The following is a 22,491-nucleotide window of genomic DNA, read 5'->3' as shown; positions in this document are numbered from 1 at the left end:
ACGGCCAATGTGACAACAACAACTCTGGCCGACATGCGCTGGGAAGTTCTGCCTCATCCCCCCAACAGTCCGGATTTAGCCCCCAGTGATTATCATTTGTTTGCACCCCTTAAAGACCATCTGGGAGGGAAGAAATTCACGACAGACGAAGCACTGCGGAGCGATGTCCTCCAGTGGCTACGACAACAACCAAGTTCTTTCTAAGCCAAAGGAATTCGGGAGCTGCCAGAACGATGGCAACGGTGCCTCAGCGCGCACGGAGAATACTTTGAAAAACTGACATAGTTTGGTGTTTCTTCTGCTACCTATTTCCTCTGCAGAAATAAAAGTCCCGGTCAACCTTGAACGACCCTTGTATTTATGACTGATTCACACAATATTTAACAACATATTACAGAGACATGGTGGTTTATAAATTAATGTAATGCTACTCAGCTTTTTAATAAAGCATAACATGTTTTGTTCACATTGTGATGTTTTCTTTTAACAGAAATAAATGTCAAGTTACTTGAATTTCTTCATTTCAGATGTCAACAGTAAGTCCAGTTGGAACTATAGCTTACATAATTGATGAAGAAGCCCTGTTAGTAAGAGTTAAGCAGGGATGGCAGTATATAGCGGTAAGCAGTGTTGTTATTATTATTATTTTAGCTCTGTAACTTTACGTAAACATAATGATATGATGTGTTGATGTAGCATCATTGTGCATTCAGGAGAAAATTGCTATTGTTAGGAACTTAATGAAAAACTTGCCAAATTATCTAATATGTTCATATGTACATTTTACACATGTGCAGTAGTTTTAAGATGATAATATTTGCACATCAAACACTATCTAAAATTTAACTCATTTAACTTTGTGACAACTTTGCACCATCAGTTTTTGAAAATTATTATGAGAATTTTTAATGTGTTTGACTTACCTCAATTCATCTTTTCCAGAATTTTGCATTTTATCTTGAATACCGAGAGTAGTGATCCTTTTCCTCTTTCCAGCTGGGTTCTCTGCTTCACATAACAACTCAGGCACCACCAACCACCACCACAGAACCTCCAGCACCAGTTAAACTGCCACTGGAGGCATCCAATCTGATCAACAGCATTGAAGGTCCAAGGGTAAGTCAGTATTTGCTTATTTAGTGTCATATTTTTCTATCTCTTTTCATGGTGGTTAAATGAAATAGATGAATAAAAAAAAGGAAAGAAAAGAAGAAGAATGAAACCTTCAATAGCAAGGCCGTGAGTCAAACGTTCAATACATTTGGTAACAGAAGCAATAATAGTGGTAACTGGTTCATGTGTAGCACGAAATGAAAAACGTAAGTTGTAATCAAGTCATATGAGCCTTGATGCTTTGTAAGTATGAAGATTGTTACAAAGTTTGTAAACATTTCATATTAAAATATTCATCAATTTAAACATTTAATTAATGTAAACATACTGGTGTGTGCAGGGTGGGTCGGAAGTGTGGGACAACCCTTATAAAAGACAAACAGGCTGACACACAGTAACCAAATGTCCCAACACTAAGGTGACCAGGTTTTTAAAACAACAAAATGGGACATTTTTCACGGACACCAAAATAATAGCCAAATGTGCTGGTTACTGGGACCGGCGGGTGAAGGAAAGCACGGGAAAGCACCAATCTCAACAGGCACGTGGGACTCCAGCTCAGTCATGCCTGGAACTCACTCCTCTGTAAAAACAAGACACCAGCCAATGAGAATACCAGGATGCAGAGTGAGCCAATAGGAAGACAGAGTCCAAACTCCGCCATATTATAGTCATGTATATTAACCTACACTGGTGTCCATTTCTACATTCCCTGAAGATGAGAGTAATGTATGCCCTTGAAACATTGGAAGCAAACTTGAATTTAACCTGGCTGGTAACCCGAGAATACTTGTTCGAATCACGTCGCCAGGAAAGCTACAATTCCTATTTTCGATTCCTTTACGGGGAGGAGAAACTTCACAGGATTCACCATATAGAATTCCTAGTTTCTTGATTCAAAGTTGCTGCAAGTCTATAGTATGTGGAAAAAAGCTTATAGCAAGCTTAATGAGATATTGGCAGAGGGGGTCAGTCGACCCCCCTGGAAATTTCGATCTATTTTTTTCAATTTATGGCAATTTATAAACGAAGCACTTTGTTTCGCCATATTTTGCGTCATTGTTTAAAAATGGTCTTGAGATATCGAATTTGGTACAAAAGTTTCATAATTTGCAACACTGAAACTGCTAATTTGTAACTTTCACACATTCCGAAGCTTCATATACTACTGTGTTTGCTGCTGCTACTGCTACTAATGTTAGAAGTAACTATTATGTAAACAGGGTTGTAACAAGTACTATATTATTATTATCATATAATAAACTTATTGGACGCTAAAATAAACTAAACTACAACTACTACTGCTGCTGCTGCTACTACTACTACTACTACTAGTAGTAATTATTATTATTATTATTATTATTATTATTACTATAACAACAACAACAATTTAAAATACCGATAATGCAATAATTTAAAAATGATCTCCTCCTTGATACATATTCCACTGGTCTGAATCACAATATTTTTGAGGTGAGCGTGTGTCCTCAACGTCTTCAATTCGACCCCCCTAGGAAAATTTCTGGCGACGCCCATGTCTGGCATCTAGATCATGCTACCAAGATGGTCTCGCCATGGACTCCAGATAGATCCTAATTATGAAGCAACCTTTAAACAACTCCATAAAAGAAAATATTAAACCCCTATTACAACTTACATATAAAGTCGTGGAGTGGGGTCCATGGTAGCATTGCCTGGATGGTTTTTCCTCTCACCAGCAAATGGGCTGTGCGTGTCATTTGTCTTTCATATGGGTGGTTCTGCACTTTTGGCCCACCCTGTGTTGTTGTTTACTATTTTGATGTTGAAACTTTGACATTCATTACAATGAATTTTCTTTCCCCTTATATTTCACATCAGAAATTATATTTTTAATCTTGTATGTTGCTTCATGTGTAATGGTAGTACTAATAGACAAAATTAATTCACCATTGTAATTTCATTTCCTTCTCTGCTTACAAGTCATTCCCAGTTATGGTAAGTATTTGCATTATTACATTGTATGTTTTAACTTTCGTGAACAAAGGTTAAAATGATTTTGTTTTGTACATGTTAAACTACTTTCAAACTGCAGAAAATTACAACCAAAGGAAATGTTCTAGTTCGTAATTTTTTTATATATAACTATAACTATGCTGAACAAATTAGTTTCTATGACAACCTGATGAAGACGCATTAAGCTTTTACCTTTGGCTGGTTTTGCGTTATATGTGTATTTTCTATTTTGTAGCTTTACAACATTAAATATACAGTAAAACCTCGTTAATCTGAACTAATGGGACGGATAAGTTGACCGGTTTAACGAAAGTCCGGATTAACTGAAATAACCTAAATGAACAGTATTAAGTGCATTAAGACTCCATTTATAGCAACAAACACATTTATTATGGTGTATTTAAAGGGGATAGGCCTAAATACACTATACAGTACAGTAAAATGTAAAGCAATACTGTAGATACAATGCAGTACGTACAATGAATGCAATTGTTGACTTCTAGCCACATTTAAAACTTGCATTCTGTTTTTTTTTTCCTGTCCGTATTAAGCGAAGTCCGGCTTATCAGGGTCTGGATTAATGAGATTTTACTGTACCTTATTTTGCATTTTCGTACTTGACATTAGAGTATGTATAATGTGTGCTTAACACTCATATTTCAGTTAAGAATGGCAGCTTTGAATGAACCATATACGGGTGACATGCATGGTGTCCGAGGTGCTGACTATGCCTGCTATCGTCAAGCAAGAAGAGCTAATCTCAGAGGAACATTCCGTGCATTCCTTTCTTCCAGAGTTCAAAACCTGGACTCCATTGTTCGTTACAAAGACAGAGACTTGCCAGTTGTAAACATAAAGGTAAGCTATAAGGATTATCTACATGTGTACCCATTGCTGTTACCAATACATACAGTAAGGGGGGCCCCATAGTGAAAAAAATATCGAGAATTCTATGTATTAGAGGTAAAAGTTCATGAATTACCAAGTTTGATTTTTATTGTGTAGCAGTAAGAGATTGACTGGCTGAGCAACTAAATCTTCCTACAGGATTCATATCTGTAGACAATTTACATAAGTTTACAACAAATGGTGTAGCTATAAAGGTATGAGATGAGAGATTTTCTTTCATATTGATGGCCTGGGAGAAGAAGTTAATTTGGGATTTCAGAGGTGATCCATGTGTCAAGTTGCCCAGGCTCCTTTGACTGAACTAGTAAGCCCCTGCTTATTACTGCAGGCATCACATTATTATATGTTACTGGCAGTGGCGTGCCCAGGATTTTCAAAAGGGAGGGGGTTATGTACACTTTTTTCTGGTAGCCATCCCTCATTTCATCATCTTTTTCTACCTTTGACGTTCTTTTTTTTTAGGAATACTGGGCCAAAGGGGGGGTTTATAACCCACACCAACCCCTCCTTGGGTATGCCACTGGAGTCAAGCACCTCCCACATATTAAATAATAATAATAATAATAATAAACAACGGAGCTGTAGAGTTATTTGTGGTTCCAGTTGACTTGTACCATAGAGCTGCATATTCTAAGTTCAATGACAATAAAAAATAAGATTGGGTCTTTCTATTCAGTGCTCACCTCAAACAATTTCTAGTTCTAATTGTGCCATTGGTGATCCACACCTGTTTCATAATCGATTTTTTAAAAGTGGAACTATCTGCTGAATTTCTGGGATCATATAAAATTTCAGGATCTATAATTTTGCTTGTATGTACTCATTGCTTGTATTGTAAAGTTATTTCTCTTGTGGTCTACTATTGTTACAAGCATAGAAACAGTTTTTTGTTGTTGACATTCATTTTTATTTTGATAAAAATTACAGTTCAACCATAATGATTGCAACACCTCGGTGGTTGCGGGGGCAACCCTCTATACCACTGACAGTGATGTTCTTAAAAGTCTACAAAACTAGTGTTAAATTCAGTGCTGATATAGTTTCTGGCTATCTCGAGCCAAAATTATCAAGGTATACACACTGCCAAAGCTAGTCAATATAAACTAAAAGGTAGTCAGTCATCCAGGGTTCAACTTATGAGAAATAATCTTTCCACACTGCTGCTACAGCTGTTAAATACAGACACCAGGCAAACAAACAGATATACTTCATCAGATCATTTATTTATTCTGTGTACTTGTCTAGGGCTTGTACTGAATTCAAAGTTCTTTCACATTCTGGTATCTTTGCTTCTACTTCTGGCCACCTTGCTCCATGTGGTTCAGTGAACCTATCATTCAACCTCTCACTCAGCTCTACTAACTCACTAACATTAAGTTTGTCTATTCTTACTAACACATCCCCTCAGTTAGTCTCAAACAAGGAACAAGCATCCCCATCAAACAATTTCCATTTCAAGTGCTGTGGATAATTACATTCCTTTTCACTTGTTAACTCATTTTTATTTTTCATGTATTCTTGATCGTTTTGTAGCATACGTATTTTGCTGATTTTTAGTGCATAGCAATCTTCAGTCTACAGCAATAAGAGAATAACTTATTGAAAGCTTGTGTCTCCACCATGGATCAACCCTATGCCTTTTGTATTCTGTACCACTGAACAACATTTGGGGGAGGGGGGATCCGAACCAAGTGTCTCAGAAATAATAATAATGATGATAATGATTAAATTAAAATATTTATATTAAATTAAATTAATAACATTAATTAAATATGTAAATTAATTAACAATGTATTGTTATTGTTATATGAATAGGTAAAAAGACAATATTAGAATAGAGATATAACAGCACACGTTCCTTATCTAGCTTATGTGTAGTTAGGATTGGCAAAAAATTGTATAAAAACAACTGCCCAGTAGACGAAAAGTAATCTATCCGATTATTGTGATAAGTATTACCACAAATCTCCAAGGGACATCCATAGGATATCCACAATGTCAAGATCAGATCCATGAATATTGGGGATATCCAATCCTGAATATCCAGAGAATCTCCAGTTTTGGATATCCAGGAGATCTCCTGTTGGAGATGTTTATGGGATATGTAGTATTACGTTCACGTGTTATTAAAAGTTTGAAATAAATGTTTTGATATCCAAAAGATTCATTCATAGTATCTAGTCTAAGTTCATTCTCTAGTATCTTATGTGATGCAGTAATAAATTGTAACTTAAAAACATCTCCCAAAGGAATTGCATCTTCTGTAGGCCCATTGTCTTTTCAGTGAGTCACACATATGCGCCAGGTCAGGCGAAAGTTTCCTTGCCACGAGCTTCCTTTGTGTCTTGAACACACTGCCAGTTTGCGTTGAGGACATTAAGTTGCTTAGCCATGATAGTCAAGAATAGACTTGTGAATATAAAGCATTTTTTGGATGTGTAGATGTGCGTGTGTGAATTTGTGTGCGTCTAGTGTGTGTATGTGAGAGTGGGTGAAAAAGAGAGAAAGTGGAGTACTTGTTATAAGCATATGTGTACCCGAAGTCTTCGATATGTGTAAATCTAGCCCAGGAATGTTATTTTCGTATCCAAAGTAACAGTTGGGCTGAAAAGTTCGTAGGCTAACATAATAAAAAATATTTTTTTGACAAAATTCGATTTTATTATTCAATATAGTTGCCTTCGAGGGCGATACAACGATTATAGCGGTCATACAATTTTTCGATGCCATTTTTATAGTACGATTTCTCTTTAGCCTCAAAATAGGCCTCAGTTTCGGCGATTACCTCTTCATCAGTGCTAAATTTCTTTCCAGCGAGCATTCTTTTAAGGTCTGCAAACAGGAAAAAGTCACTGGGGGCCAGATCTGGAGAATATGGTGGATGGGGAAGCAATTTTATTACGGTTGAATTCGCTAAACATTGCTCCGAATCATCAAAACATTGTTGCTTTTGATCGATTGTGAGCACGCGCGGCACCCATTTTGCACACAGCTTTCGCATGTTCAAATATTCATGCACAATATGTCCAACACGTTCCTTTGATATTTTTAAAGTCTCAGCTATCTCGATCAACTTCACTTTACGATGATTTAAAATTATTTTGTGGACTTTTTTGATGTTTTCGTCGGTAACAGCCTCTTTGGGGCGTCCACTGCGTGCATCGTCTTCGATGCTCATTTCGCCTCGTTTAAGTTTAGCAAACCACTTCTCAACGGTTGATTTTCCTGGTGCAGAGTCCGAATAATGTTTATCAAGCCAAGCCTTGGCTTCAACAGTATTTTTTTTTGCCAAAAAGCAATGCTTTATTAACACACGAAATTCTTTTTTTATCCATTTTTTCACAATAACAAAATCTGCTTCACTCACAATGCTATATCTCACGAACTAATTATCCGGCAGCTGTGAAATTTATACACGTATCTTTTGAAGGTTAGTACTAAGTAAAAATCACATGGATTTAATTCTAGTAACGCCATCTATGAGTCAGCCTACGAACTTTTCAGCCCAACTGTTATGTGCGAAAAATATCAGCATAATATACAGATTAAGTCCAATTTTAGTTCAGAATATATCCTTATCCATAATGAAATATAAACATCCAGATAATGTCCCAATCACATGAACCCATGTCTGAAACATGTCCAAAGCCATCCATAGGATGTCCAAAATAATCCACAGAATGTCCAAATCATGTTCAAAAATGATCCACAGAATATTCAAAACATATCCAGAATGTCCAAAAATGATCCACAGATTGTCCAAAACATATAGTTGCTGGAGATCCTATGGATGTCCCCTGGATAGACATTTGGATATCCAGGGGATGTCCTATGGATGTCTATTGGACATTCCAGAATATCCTATGGATGTCCACAAGATATCCATTAGATGTCTCCTGGATATTTGTATGCTGTATGGGATGTGCATAAATCTTCTTTAATACTTATACAGAGGTTGTTCCGCCTACGTTTGGCCAATTTCGTTCCTCCCCCCCTGCACTCAGAATGAACTCACCCAACCTTGCTCAGGCATGTTTGTCAGTGTAGTGTGTGAGCTGTAAAAGAGTGGTTGTGTTTTCTCACTGGGCCAAAAATCCCGCCAAAACTGAGCCGCTTTTTGGGAGGAGTGCGTTGTATAACTTTCCAAGTGTTTGCATTTTCTCGCTTGGCCGAAAATGCTGCCAAAACAGTTGCTTTTCGGAAGGTTTTGTTGTAGCCTTTTATGACGCAAAGTTCAGTGTGTCAATGATCAGGAAGTAGTGTAAGAGCAAGAATTGTGACGTTAGTTTGACTTTATTCAAGAATGTGATCGGCAAGTATAAGTGTTGCATGGCCCCAGCGTTCTGTTCTCCAACAAAGGGGACGAGAACACGGCCGTGCACACAAGCCACCACCAGTATGCAAGTGCAAGGTGCTGTTAACAGTTTCCAAAGACATATTTAGATGATTTTCCATCTGTCTTTGGGTCGGTGGATTCTCTTGCATGCCCATTATGCGAAGTTTCGCCTGCATACTGGTGGTTTGCTTGTGTGCACGGCTGTGTTCTCGTCCCCTTTGTTGGAGAACAGAACGCTGGGGCCATGCAACCCTTATACTTGCCGATCACATTCTTGAATAAAGTCAAACTAACGTCACAATTCTTGCTCTTACACTACTTCCTGATCATTGACACACTGAACTTTGCGTCATAAAAGGCTACAACAAAACCTTCCGAAAAGCAACTGTTTTGGCAGCATTTTCGGCCAAGCGAGAAAATGCAAACACTTGGAAAGTTATACAACGCACTCCTCCCAAAAAGCGGCTCAGTTTTGGCAGGATTTTTGGCCCAGTGAGAAAACACAACCTCTCTTTTACAGCTCACACACTACACTGACAAACATGCCTGACCAAGGTTGGGTGAGTTCATTCTGAGTGCAGGGGGGGAGGAACGAAATTGGCCAAACGTAGACGGAACAACCTCTGTATTAATAATAAATGAAAGAGGGGCGTTTACGGGTTCGAATCCGGTCTTACGTTATTATTAGGCATGGATGTTCATTCATGTAAAAGAAATTTAAGTACCAACATAATTAATACACGGGATTATACATCGTGTCGACAGTCCAAGAGTTTGGCCAATGGATGAGACGCATTTGTTCCCATTGCATTGGTCTTCATTTACGGGCCAAAATTATCACTACCAATAGGAATCAGAAATCAGAAATCAAGACACTGAACATTGAAACATGTTATGACATAATATTTAATGCATTACTGTTGACATACTTACAACATCTTGTCTCTCACCTACACATGCACCATTATAGACAAAACACTATCACCGACCCATGATGCACTGGGTCAAAACAAGTTAGCAGCGGCTGATGGCCAGCGTTACGTACAAACACTAGTCCTTTACGTGAGAACGATTTTCTATCAAGTTAAAAGTTAACGTTGAAATCTCAAAGCTAGGAAAGAGGAGAAAACAAATTCCTCTCCAACCTACAAAGGTGCTGAAATGAGAGTCTTAACTGTGAATGTTGCACTGTGTGTTTCTAAACTGTGAAATGTTCCAAACTGTGTATGTTGCACAGTGTCTATCGATCTGTGTCTGTTAAGTCCTTACTTCCTCTTTTTCCTTCGAGTTCCTTCGTTCCCGGAAGAATTGTTCTTCTTCTCTATTGGTCGTCGAACTTTTAACTCCTCCCACACGTGGTCATGTCTGCACCGAAGGGAAGGGTGATAACGCTTACACTGAAGGGTGATAATCGCGTAGCACAAAAACACAATAACCTCTTGTTTGAGAGCTGATCTCGAGAACGAATTCTAACTCGGACACTTCGTTAAAGTTATGTCTTCTGTGGCTGTCAAAACTTTACTGAGGCGAAGAGATACGGAGATATTTTCGGGCAGGGTTGTAGTTCAAGATTCCGTACTATCACTGTCACTGAGCCAGACTGGGGGGGGGGGGGGGCGTGATCGTGGAAGTTATGACATCTATTCGAGACTGCCATGTGTAGAGTAATTGTCTCGATTCTGAGCCTGGCCATCTGCGAACTCTCTTGAGAACAGAGGGTCCTTGTTTTAGACTGGGACAATTTTCGAAAATTCTGACTGTAGGAAGCATTTTTGAGGAAAAGCGGGCAAACAACATTTTCTGAATGTATTTGATGTGCTGATTACGAATATTTTGTTTGCCACTTTCGATTTTGGTGTTATATGCTTCAAATCGCTGAAAAACAAAATGGCGGCCATATGAAATGCATTCCTATTAACTTTTGAAGGAGCAGAAACAAAATAGTGATCTTGGTGTCAAACATTATGTTTTTGGGTATGCTGAATCCAAATATTATGTTTTCTAATCTGAAATTTTAAGCTATGTGCTCCAAATCGCTAAAAAACAAAATGGCGGCAATACGAAATGAGGTCCTAATAACTTTTGAGAGAGCAGAAAGAAAATAGTGATCTTGGTGTCAAACATTATGTTTTTGGGTATGCTGAATCCAAATATTATGTTTTGTAATCTGAAAGGTTAAGCTATGTGCTACAAATCGCTAAAAAACAAAATGGCGACCATACGAAATGAATTCCTATTAACTTTTGAAGGTGCAGAAACAAAATAGTGTTCTTGGTGTCAAACATTATATTTTTGGGTATGCTGAATCCAAATATTATGTTTTCTAATCTGAAATTTTAAGCTGTTTGTTCCAAATCGCTAAAAAACAAAATGGCGGCTATGTGCATCCATGCAATGTTTCGTATCCATACTTTTGAACTAGGAATAAAACAGTGTAACAGTAGGTTTTTAATACAGAAAAAAGTATAGAACATTTCTGAAGTAAAGATGCAAAATAATAATATTATTCAAGGCATAAGACCATATTGAAATATTAACAGCACCAGTGTTAGATAAATCCCCACGTTATCCTTATTCAACCTTATTTTGCCTTCAAAAATAATATAACATTTTTCTAGTCATGGATATTCATGCACTCCTTAGTGCCAGTATCTGCACATTTGCAAACTGCAGTACATACAAGCTGGCCTTTCCTATAGGAACACGTAGCGGATATACAAGCACCCAAACATCCACAGGTGACAATGTCGTATCAGGGTTGTGGAATTGGTGGCAGCGATTGAAGTTTTGGAAGGAGCTGTCCATCAACCATTTTTCATCCCAAGATAGTAGGTGGTGGTAGCACAGGTTTTGGTATGACCAACTGCCTCCACACCATGACTTGATAGTGGACCCATTATACATGAAACAGTAGAGCATCAGTAGTGGGGCGGGGGGGAGGCGGCAGTGCTTTTGGTGTTTTTCCTTTGCTGAACAGCTTTACTCTGGCTTCATCACAGCTGCTTGCATCCGGTACATCATACAACTTGCATACGAACTTCTCTGCCATGTGTGCTGTTCCTTGTTTCAATTCGTCAACACCAAGATTTAGTAGATCATTATTATTAGTGTTAAATATTCTCCATGGTGTCTTCTTACTGATCCCAGCAATGTAGGATACTGTGTCGCATCCTGTTATGGCGTGGAATGGGATGAGAGTTTCGAAGACAGGATCCGTAAATGAAAGCTTCTGCCTGACTTCATGTACTGGATTTTTTTTTTTTATGTTCCTGCTCGCAACCACAATTTCATACATTTCTTGTGAAATAACGCTACCAATTGCACTAATACATCTGCATCATGTGCTGAGACAACAATGTTATCAGCACCAGAATTAAGACAGTGAACTGCAATGCGCATGTCCGCCTCTTCGTGGTTTGCCTGCAATCCTTCAATAGACAAATCACGATTGTTTGTTCGTACGTCATCCTCCTTGTGAAATCCTCCGGAAACCAGGAGCATTGTTGATCAAATGATTAGAGAGAAAACAGGCCAAATCTTTTTTATTCTCCAAGTTAGCAAGAAAGTCACTGAATTTGTTGGGATTGGCACGGATCCATTTTCTATTACTCTCCTTACTAAATGAGCATGTTTCAAGTGCCTATCCCTTGTTCCAGCCTTGGTTGAAGTTGTGTTATACCGATCAAAGGTGACATCAATCCTCTTAAAGCTTCTTCCCATAGAAAGAACAAGGTTAAGAAATGCATCTGCCAGTTGACCAAAGTTTAAAAACCCCTGCAGGCTTTCCAAGTGCAACAACTAATGCTTGACCATCTATTATAAGGCATGACGCAGACGGAATTGATATATCAGGTGTACAAATGCCATCCTTGGTCATCAAGTCAGCTAGAATGACTTTGTTTCCTGTTCTCAGACTTCCGTTTGTGTTGGCAAGGGAGATCGGAATTGGCATTAGTTCATGACAGAAAATGCGATTTAGATTCACATTACGACCTGACTCATAGGCAGTTACGAGGTGCTGGAGAATATTTCTGTCAGTTTTCAAAATGGTTTGCTTGCCACTTACTACCAATTTAACTTCATAGAGGGACTTAAAGGTCTTTGCATTTGACTTATGTAGAGGATCACTTAACTTGTGTGTGACTTTTACCAGGGGCCATCATCCTTTCCTTCACGAAGGTGTCTAGCTTTACCTGGCCCAGTGTTTCAGCTTTGAGGAGAGTATCTTGAATATCTGAAGTAGCTAAATCCTTTGTTTGTGGCAATGTTCTGGAGGAACTGATATCTTAAGATGATGGCTCACAGGTGCAGGTCTTTTCAAATTTATAAGTGGATCCATGGTTCTATGTTTCTATCATTCTGAAATAAAGTAAAAAAAGAAATATATATATATTATAGGTTTAGTCATTTTTGTGGTTCTTTTGTTTAAAAAAGAGGAAAAAACTACAACAATTTTCAAAAAAGTCAGATTAGAAAACATAATATTTGGATTCAGCATACCCAGAAACATAATGTTTGACACCAAGATCACTATTTTCTTTCTGCTCCTTCAAAAGTTATTTGGATCTCATTTTGTATGGCCGCCATTTTGTTTTTTTAGCGATTTGGTGCCCATAGCTTAAAATTTCAGATTAGAAAAAATAATATTTGGATTCAGCATACCAAAAAACATAATGTTTGACACCGAGATCACTATTTTCTTTCTGCTCCTTCAAAAGTTATTTGGAGCTCATTTCGTATGGTCGCCATTTTGTTTTTTAGCGATTTGAAGCATATAACATCAAAATCGAGAGTGGCAAACAAAATATTCGGAATCAGCACATCAAATACATTCAGAAAATGTTGTTTGTCCGCTTTTCCTCAAAAATACTTCCTACACTTTTTACAGCCACATTTCTGAGAATTTGCACCAGGCTATTTAAGATGAGGGGGAAAGTCTTCATTGGGGTTTTAAATTTTAAAATGCCTGCAGTTCCAGTGATTAGCTCCATCTCTAAATTTCAGCCATCATGCTGAGCTTGAATTTATGTTGACGTGAGCTGAATGTGGACCAGATGGATATGAGAGTTTATTGCGGGACTCACTGGCTTCTTTATCTCGAAGTAGGGGCGGTGATATATGTGGGGCTTCATGGGAAAGAATGCTTGTTTACAGAGAAGGCTGTTCGTTTCTCAGAGAGCAGAAAAATGAAATCTTGGGGAAAAATGCATAGTAAGACCGATTGTAATGGTAATTCGTACATCTGGTAATTGGTACATCGGTTATATACTGCCCTTCAAGACTGTATGATTCCAATATAATCCTTGCCTTCCAATAAGTTCAATGGAAATAATAAACCTAGATTACACAACAAATGATATGAAAATTTATTTTCACTGTTTAATTTCAGTTCTTCGTAAGTCTTTCAGGAGGAGTCCAGACCTCCTGGACTCCCCCCGTAAATAGGTCCTTGATATCTGTGTAGGTTTATAATATTAGTTCTAGTTACACTGCAACTTCCTGCTGCTATTGGACACCCTTGGACATTTGAATGCTAATGCCATCTCCCTGAAGTTGAGGGAACTAACAACATTCAACTAATTCCTGTAATAAGAACAGAACTTGGTTGTAAATAACTATTGTTGAGTGAATGAAATTAAAAGGAGAACTCAAGACAACATTTTGCATGCTATTTTCCAACAATACCACAGCATGGAATATGAAAAACATATTTTAATAAACTCTGTACTCTTACATTTCATGTGCATTTTATTTTGCAGGGTGATGTACTGTTTAACTCTTGGAAGGAAATGTTTAGTGGTAACGGAGGCATGTTCTCTCAGCAACCCAGAATCTACAGTTTCAGTGGAAAGAATGTTCTTTCGGACTTCTCATGGTAAGTTTCCCACATTGGAATTCACTCATTACTTTTTTACCTGCCAATCTATTGGTCTATTTTGCTCACTTTGTAAAAACACATAAATGGAAAAGATATTAGTTTGCATCTGATCTCTTCACAGTCTCATCCTAGGAAATGGCAGTAAGTTTTTCTGTCACTGAATTTCTTTACAGTTCCTTGAGGGATGAAAAGCTTACATTATGATGATTGAAATTAATGAAAACCACTAAATTTATTACACACACATTAATAATAACTGTTCTACAGCCCTCAACCTATCCTGTGGCCTACCTTGCAACGTTCTACCATGTAATGAAGCTAATAAACGTAGAGGTGGATCCGTTAACATTTACAGAATACAGTTAAACTAAAAGCGTATGCCTCGCAGGAACATTCCGCTTAACTCTTTCATCCGATATTAAAAACAATATAGCGACCATGCAGGGTCTAATAATAATTGAATGGTGACCATGCAGGGTCGTTACAACCTGTAGAATGAAAAAAGAAAAGCTTTAGTTTTATTCACAATTTATTACATGTATCATACTTCCACACTCAACTACCAAATCACAAGCCAGCCAGCTGCCCCACTTGTCCTCTTCCATAGCTATGACTCTAGAATATCCTGAATAATATATAAAAATAATAAAGTGCTCCCCTGTGGTTTGCACCATGCCACGATGGCGTATAGCGGGTGTGGAGTTAGGGCCCCACACTTTCTTGATCACGGCCGAAGGTGGGGGTGATGTGATCAGCACCATGCCCCTGGCTACCTTTACCCCCCAGAGTTTCCTCCAGGTACCCACTTTATACGATGCTGGGTGGGCGCCTGAGCCACTTGAACAGGTTGAAAAAATCTCAGTTCTCCCCAGCCAGGGATTGAACCCAGGTCTCTTGCATGGTAGTCAGATTCCCTAACAATTGAGCTACCGCAGCTTCTATACTGAATAATATAAATTTTTTATTGGGGATCGGTCAGATTTAACTGTACTCTATTGCAGCAGCTGATGTATGCATATTGATGAATAGAGTCAAAATTGCTGATCTGATGTATCTATAATTTGTAATTTAGTGAAAATTTCTGAAATTTTGTTGTTGATGCAACAGCCCCTTGAGGATCAGAGCTTACATACTGGCTGCTGGCTGATCCACATGCCTCAGTAGAGGTGAGCGATCACCCAACCAGTTACAGAGTGGTGAGCACAACGACCACCCAGTTGTTGTTGCAAGTTTCCAAGAATGGGTTAGCCTACTCGATGGCGCAGTGGTATCCTCATTGCCTAGTAATCAAAGGGTCCCAGGTTCGATACCCGATGGAGGCTCATAGTGGTTCGGATTCCACTTTAAACTGTAGGTTCAGGGTCCCGATTAGCTGTACTGTGCATAAAGTGGACTTAAGGCACCAAATTAATCAATCAAACTAAGACTGGGCTACACTACTCAGTCACAGTTCTCCAATTTCCTTACGATGGTGGGTGGCCATCGTTCCCAATCACTGGCCAAAATCTGCCAGGAGACACAACCAGCGTGCTTCCCATAGCTAGAGCCCAAAGGCTGACACCTTAGGCCACATGACCATGATGCGGGACTATAATTTTTATGAATATAAAAGTATAATTCATGTACTCTGGTTTTGTAAAGTAAATGTCAAAATACATAGTTTTATTTACATGGTAAAATCTATTGCAGTTCTGATTTTTATGGAAGATTGTAATTTTTATTGGATCAGTGCAAAATCTGTTATAGATATCTGAATTTTTATAACTATACAATATTGGTTTAAGTTAAATTTTCAAATCAGTCCATCCATAGTTACAATGTTCAAGTATTGTTATTGGTATCAGTGGGAACCAGTGAGAATATTGACATCATTTATTAAAAGTAGGGCTGAGCCGATACTGATGCTGATGTATCAGTATCGACCGATAGCAGTGGTACTGGTATCAAAAAATATCGGTTGGAGTTTATTTGCCGATACCTGCTGATACTTTATCCTGGAAATTATGCAAAATTCACGTTTCTTTGAACTTTGAACCAGTTTTGTTTCAAAAAACTGAACTTAGTGATAACTAGACCTCGGATTTCAGGTTTTTAACCTATTTTTTTCCTTTGCAGGTAAAAAAGAAATAAGTTACGTCAGTGTTTCATTAAAACACTGGTTAATGATGAAGTTTTATAGTGCCTAAAATAACCTATTTTGCTTGTTTGAACCAATTTTACGTTTATGGTCCTAAATTAAACCTTTTTTTAACAATTCAATGACTGGCATGTTAACGATGTCGGGGCAGAGCCCCCCAAATAATTTTGCTTAAGAGGATCTAATGTATTATTTAGCTTCTCTTGTAAAGTGTACTCTGAATTGTGCCACATGAATTTAACTTTAAATACACATTTGAAATGTTATAGACCATCAACTTTGGGGGGCTGAGACCACTAAACCATCAACTTTTGGGGGGGAGCTATGACCAGAGACAGCAAAACACATGACTTATTACTATATACTAAGTATATAATGAGTATTGTTAACATTTTTACTAAAAAGAGTTTCAAAAGAAGATGTGCATGAACTAGGAGAGTGGATGGGACGTTCGGGCTACAAATGGCTCTCGCATGACATTCAGAACGAGATACTTGATATATTAGAGAGATCTGTTTTGCACTCCGTGGTAGCAGATATTAAAAGTCGGCAATATTTTGGTATTATGGTTAACGAAACTTGTGACATATCCATCTCTGAACAATTGACATTTTGCATTCTAACTGTGAATAAAAATTTTAATATTTTTGAGGAATTCATGGGCTTTTACGAGATTCCGAACACTGAGGCCAAAAATTAAAAAATGGAGGGAGTGAGTCATTCATCAATTTTTTCAGTGATCAGAGCCCCCCCAATAATTTTGACAAGTCGGCGCCCCTCCCCCCACTTCCCAGTTTTGGCACCCAATCGCCTCTACTGCCTGCACAGTCCAAAGTGGAAACTTCTGATGCATGTGGTCTTACTAACTTTTGCGTCAGTTCTGTCCTTTTGTAGCATTCACGCCTTGCGAAGTAACGTTTTTTCACCACTGACTATGTTTCAGTTGAAAGTTATTTAAAAGATAAAATAAAACATCTGCTTGTTCCTTTGTTTCATGTTTTACCAAAATTCACGCTTAATTCCCAGAGCCCAATAATTCGCGCATAATTCCTGGAATTCAAAGAATTCCCAGTAAGTAGCCACCCTGATATTGTGCAGCAAATTATACACACAAGTATAGTAATATAATAATTTGTGGATAATTTTGAAAATTATGCATACAAATGAAAATTTTGTTAGAAAATTAACATTTGGTTCTTATATATATCTACCAAAATTTCTTACGGTTCTTGTGATTTTATTAACGATTCTATCTAGTCAGTAATTTTCATGAATTTTGTATGGTTTAAGTTATTTGGAACCTATATTTCAGGATTTTTTGAGCCTAATTTAATATTTTTAAAACCTATTTCAGAATTTTTAGAACCTATTTTAGGATTTTTAGAGCCTATTTTAGGAACCTAAAAGCATGCTTTTTAGAACCTAAGAATCCGAGGTCTAGTGATAACAAACATATCATGTAATTTTATATTCTGATTGTAATATAATTAAGCCTTGTTTCCATATTAAAAACACTAAGTTGCTGACCAACTTCGTCAGTCTTCGTCTGAGGAAGACCCTGATACAGGGTTGAAATGTTACCTGTTAAGTGTATTTTATCTTAATAAACTGCCTTGGTCAGCAACTTAGTGTTTTTATATTCTGATGTAATTCTCAAATATTTTAAAATGAAAATCATTGTAAATTGATTTATATAATTATAATTAGAGTGGAATAGTAAGAAACTAACATTTAAAATATTTTGAACAACTTTTAATTATTAGTTTTCATGCATGGGTATTGGTGGAAATCGATGAGAGTATCGGTATCAGTACCAAGTGATATTGGCTCAGCCTTAGTTAAAAGTGTTCTCAGTTAACTTTTTATTAAAATATTCTTATTTGCATTTTATTTTACTTGCCATGAAGTTTGCAGCACTTTTAAATCCCCCTTCTGTCTCTGTTTATCAGGCCACAGAAAATAGTTTGGCATGGATCACATTCTCACGGCGAACGAGCCATGGATACATACTGCGATGCATGGCATTCTGCAAGCACGAATAAAGTAGGACTAGCATCCTCCTTGTTAAAAGATAGACTGCTCGACCAGGAGAAGTTCTCCTGCAACAATCGCTTCATCGTTTTGTGCATTGAAGCTACTAGTCAAACTTCATACAGAAGGAGAAGGGACGTCCATTCAAGTGATAAATTTTTCAGTTACGAAGATGAAATATTGAGGGAAGAGGAATATCATCATTTGCTGAAGAATGTAACAAGAGAATAAAAAAATACTCAGTGTTGTCAAGAAACATAAAAGCTCAGTGAATATGTACAATGTGAAGTGGGAACAAATATATTTAAAAAATCCGTAACTCCCATTATAACATGTTATGTTGTCCGCCATTTTCTCGGTTCAATGTGTCCAGAACAAGAAGAGCAATAATTGTTGTGTCACTGCCTGTAGTAAAATGTATTATTTATTTTTTTTCCTGCCGCAGGAATTTTAGTCAAATGTTAAGAGGCCTGTTTTCAACTTGCAGTAATAGTGCAGAGTATTTGAGATGAGTGACTGTCATTTTTTTTTTTTTTTTGGTGTAAGTATGATTTGTACTTCTGCTTAACATAATGATTTAAGTGAGGCGTTATGTTCAGTATTCTGTTTTATGTGCCACATTTTTCACTGTAAATCAGTACACATTTAATTGGTATATGTATATATATATTTTTTTTTTCAAAAATTACTTAATGAGCCTAGCAAGGTGTCACATTATATAATATGGCTGTAAAGAACATATTTTCTACCAAAAAGAACAAGAGTTCTCAGAATGAACTATTTAAATTGCACTGAAATGGAGAGTGTGTAAATTGAAATATTTCGCTGCCAGACTGTTAATATAGATAACATGTCTTTTGATTTTAGTGTGTAAAACAATAATCTACATTGAAATTCTTAGCACATACATGATTGGATTAACTTCTCCAACAAATATGTAATAATTCTGGTCATATTTCTTCTGTGAAAAATCATTTTATTTGCCTATGTATTTCAGTGATTCGCTTCCTGTGAATGGTGACAGTGAGTTGCAAAAATTGATAGGCAAATGAAGTCTTTTTTTATCGAAAACATACATGTAATTATTATATATTTGGTAAAAAGTTAATAGTTTTCACTTATAACCAACACTTATTGTGCAAAATCCATAATATTTATTTGAAATTGGAGTGTGAAACAATTATTCTTTCTTTCAGAGAATAATTTTCAAATGGAAAACACTCACTTAATATGATGTGAATATTCGTGATATTTGTAAGTTTTAACATTTACGAATGCTTTTTAAAAAAGACAGAACTGAAGACATACTCATTCAGAGCTTAAAAAATAAACTTAAGTAGTTTTGGGAAGTATTTGGTACATGTTTCAAAATCTGAAACAGGATATAATTTATTTTATGTATAATACATCCATAACTTTCTTTTTATTCAATAAGCAACTTTTGTAACTGAAACATGATAGTAAACAGGCCTCTATCTGAATATTTTGTGTGTTTGTGTTCGATTCTTCAAAATGCTGTCTCATTGTTATCATTAATAAATACTCTAGCTTTCAGTGTACTTATTCAATTGCTGAAATGACAGCCCATGCCAACATAAAGCTTTGCAAAGAATTCATATTCAGTCTACACTAAGAATAATATGTATTACATTACAGTATTAGCACTAAATTGTTTTTTCGACAAATTTTTGTGAATATTTTAGTTATATTTTATATGGCTTAAGAGAATTTAGCCATATAAATCAAAATGACTTAGTCAGAATATTTCAAAATAATATACTTAAAATAATTTATCTTTGTGGTATTGATTAAAATCGTTGTAAAAATGAAAAAATATGGCTATTCGCTTATAGAATATGTATAATTTATTAGAGGTATAAATTTAATTCAGATAACTTTAATAATATTATGGTGAACTCTAGCATAGTTTTCATTTCTTCATTTCTTGCATTTCTTATGCGTTTCTTTTTTTTAAACATCATGTAATAAATACTAAGTGTACAACATATGTTGAAGAATATGAGAGAAGATTATTTCATAAAAGCAGAAAGAATGGAGCATTTTCTCCAACCAAAAAGATCTTCAAATATTTGAATTGAGCAGATTTTGAAATTAGGGACATACGAAATCTATTCCTGTATTTTGTTAGAATCATTGAAATATCTGTTTTGTTCATCATCATACTTATATTTATGCTAGTCAACATAAGTAAAAAAACAAAATCATTATACACAGTTCTGCAACTTGGATTTCCCCACCTTTGTTAATGCAATAATCAAAATATACACTTATACTGTATTTCATAATTGAAATAGAAATTTTATATTAAATTTTCTGTTGATGTTTAAATTATAATTTCTATATGTGGCAAATGTTGGCAAAACTACATATTCTTTCAGATTTTATTAAGCTGACCTTTCAGTAAATCTGTTTGAATATGCAGTTAGTTCTAATTTTTCAATGTTAGATTTCTTTCTAATTCTCAAAATATATTTGTATTCAGTGTAGAGTATTTGATTCTGTAGTCAAAAACAGTTTTCATATAAAGTTTGTCAAAATTTAATGACATTGATCTGAAAATGAGTAACGTATCTCCCACAGAAATCAAAATCATAATTATAATCTTATAGTTGTTTTTATTTATAAATCTTTATAATAAAAACCTGTGGGATCATTCAATAGAATCAATAATAATTTTTATAAGAATACATGTCATTATCTATTACACGAGTTAAATCTCATCACATATGTAAATCGATATTACTTAATTATTTTTCTCACATACATTGGTTCTAAGATTGATTCATTGTAACAATTTCTGTGTTAGAAACTAAAATGTATTACGTACTTGAGAAATTCTAGTTAGAGAAGTTAAAATGTATTTGTTTATATTCCACATATATTTACAAACCCTGAAAGAATTTATTCCAGTCCAATTTTATAGAAAATTATCATCTTATATGTCTCTTCTGTCCTTTTTGGTAACAAATAATATATGTCCATGATGAATATGTTAGTATGCATGTGTGTGTATTGTATGTTTGTCAACATATTTATAAATATTCTCTCATTTTGTTGTTGGCAGTTGTTATAAATATTTGTTGATGTGAAATGAGCGAAAGACGCATAAACCAATTTTATATCAAAGACTGAACTGTGCTTTTTGAAAAAGCCAGTGTGGATGATATGCATAAGTGTCATGGAGACTTGAATAACTAAAAAAGAACTTCAAAGTAAAACAAATTAAATTTGTTGTAATTGTTTATAAAGCTGTATTGAGTGTAAGTTTTCTCTAATTATTGTAATTATGTATGATACATATACTTGGGCAGTAATTTATAATTTTATTTCCTTATCGAAATGTAGTTATTACAACAGCTGAGTTGCGTAACAGATATCCACAGCTACTTTGCATAAAACAGCTTATGAATACATATATTGAAATATATAAGATATAACTACATAATAATACTGTTTCCTCTTCTACAAACACATATATCAAGTCGAACGTCAGAATGAATACATGCTAAATGTCCCACAAGACAATTTGTGGAAATTGAAAAACTTTGTAAATGTTCTTTTAACTATGTTTAATGTCTTGTGCAGAAATGCGTGATTTTTCCACATATCTGATGCTTATTTGAAGCATTCGAGTTTACAAGTTAATTACGTGTGCATGAACGTACGTGTACTTGTCTATCCTAACTGTTAACTGTATTACGTTGTGTGTCGTAGTACTTGCTATTGAAATGCATATGTTACACTTTAATACTTCTATTGTTTAGTTGCTTGACGCTATTCACTGTCATTGCGTATGTAGCAGTGCCATTAACCTGATCTGCTGGTCAAATCTGCCAGCTTCGTGGTAATATGCTGTTAATGAATCCATTAAAATACTCATCCGATGTTGATATAAGTTAGATTCCATTTGCTGCTAGAGGTTTTGCAGTCTATGCCTGCTATCCCTACTAGCACCTACCTTGGAGAATTCGTTATATTTTCCAGATCTCTTTAAATATATATATGTATGTATGTAAAATTAATTTATACAGTAATGTGCATTTCCTTCTATGTAAATTGCCCGTGGATATT

At 36.0% G+C, this 22,491-nt stretch overlaps 1 protein-coding gene across 4 annotated transcripts in view; it reads left to right on the top strand.

The window, feature by feature from the left end:
- The window catches only part of Mp (collagen XV/XVIII-type protein multiplexin), a 739,732-nt gene extending 717,241 nt beyond the window's left edge, over positions 1–22,491 (top strand). For 3 of the 4 annotated variants that reach the window (XM_083143962.1, XM_083143961.1, XM_083143959.1), the window contains 6 exons: positions 528–620; positions 997–1,116; positions 3,076–3,090; positions 3,772–3,966; positions 14,113–14,228; positions 18,318–22,491. In XM_083143962.1, the coding sequence (XP_083000088.1) occupies positions 528–620; positions 997–1,116; positions 3,076–3,090; positions 3,772–3,966; positions 14,113–14,228; positions 18,318–18,630 (852 nt within the window). In that variant the 3' untranslated portion in view covers positions 18,631–22,491. The remainder of the gene's footprint in view (positions 1–527; positions 621–996; positions 1,117–3,075; positions 3,091–3,771; positions 3,967–14,112; positions 14,229–18,317) is intronic. The other variant, XM_083143960.1, reaches the window with a different exon arrangement.

Source organism: Lepisma saccharinum, chromosome 22, assembly GCF_977018435.1.
Source record: "Lepisma saccharinum chromosome 22, izLepSacc3.1, whole genome shotgun sequence".
Classification (NCBI taxonomy): Eukaryota; Metazoa; Arthropoda; class Insecta; order Zygentoma; family Lepismatidae; genus Lepisma; species Lepisma saccharinum.
The sequence above is the reverse complement of the archived record's forward strand: the minus strand, read 5'-3'. Positions and strand labels throughout refer to the sequence as shown.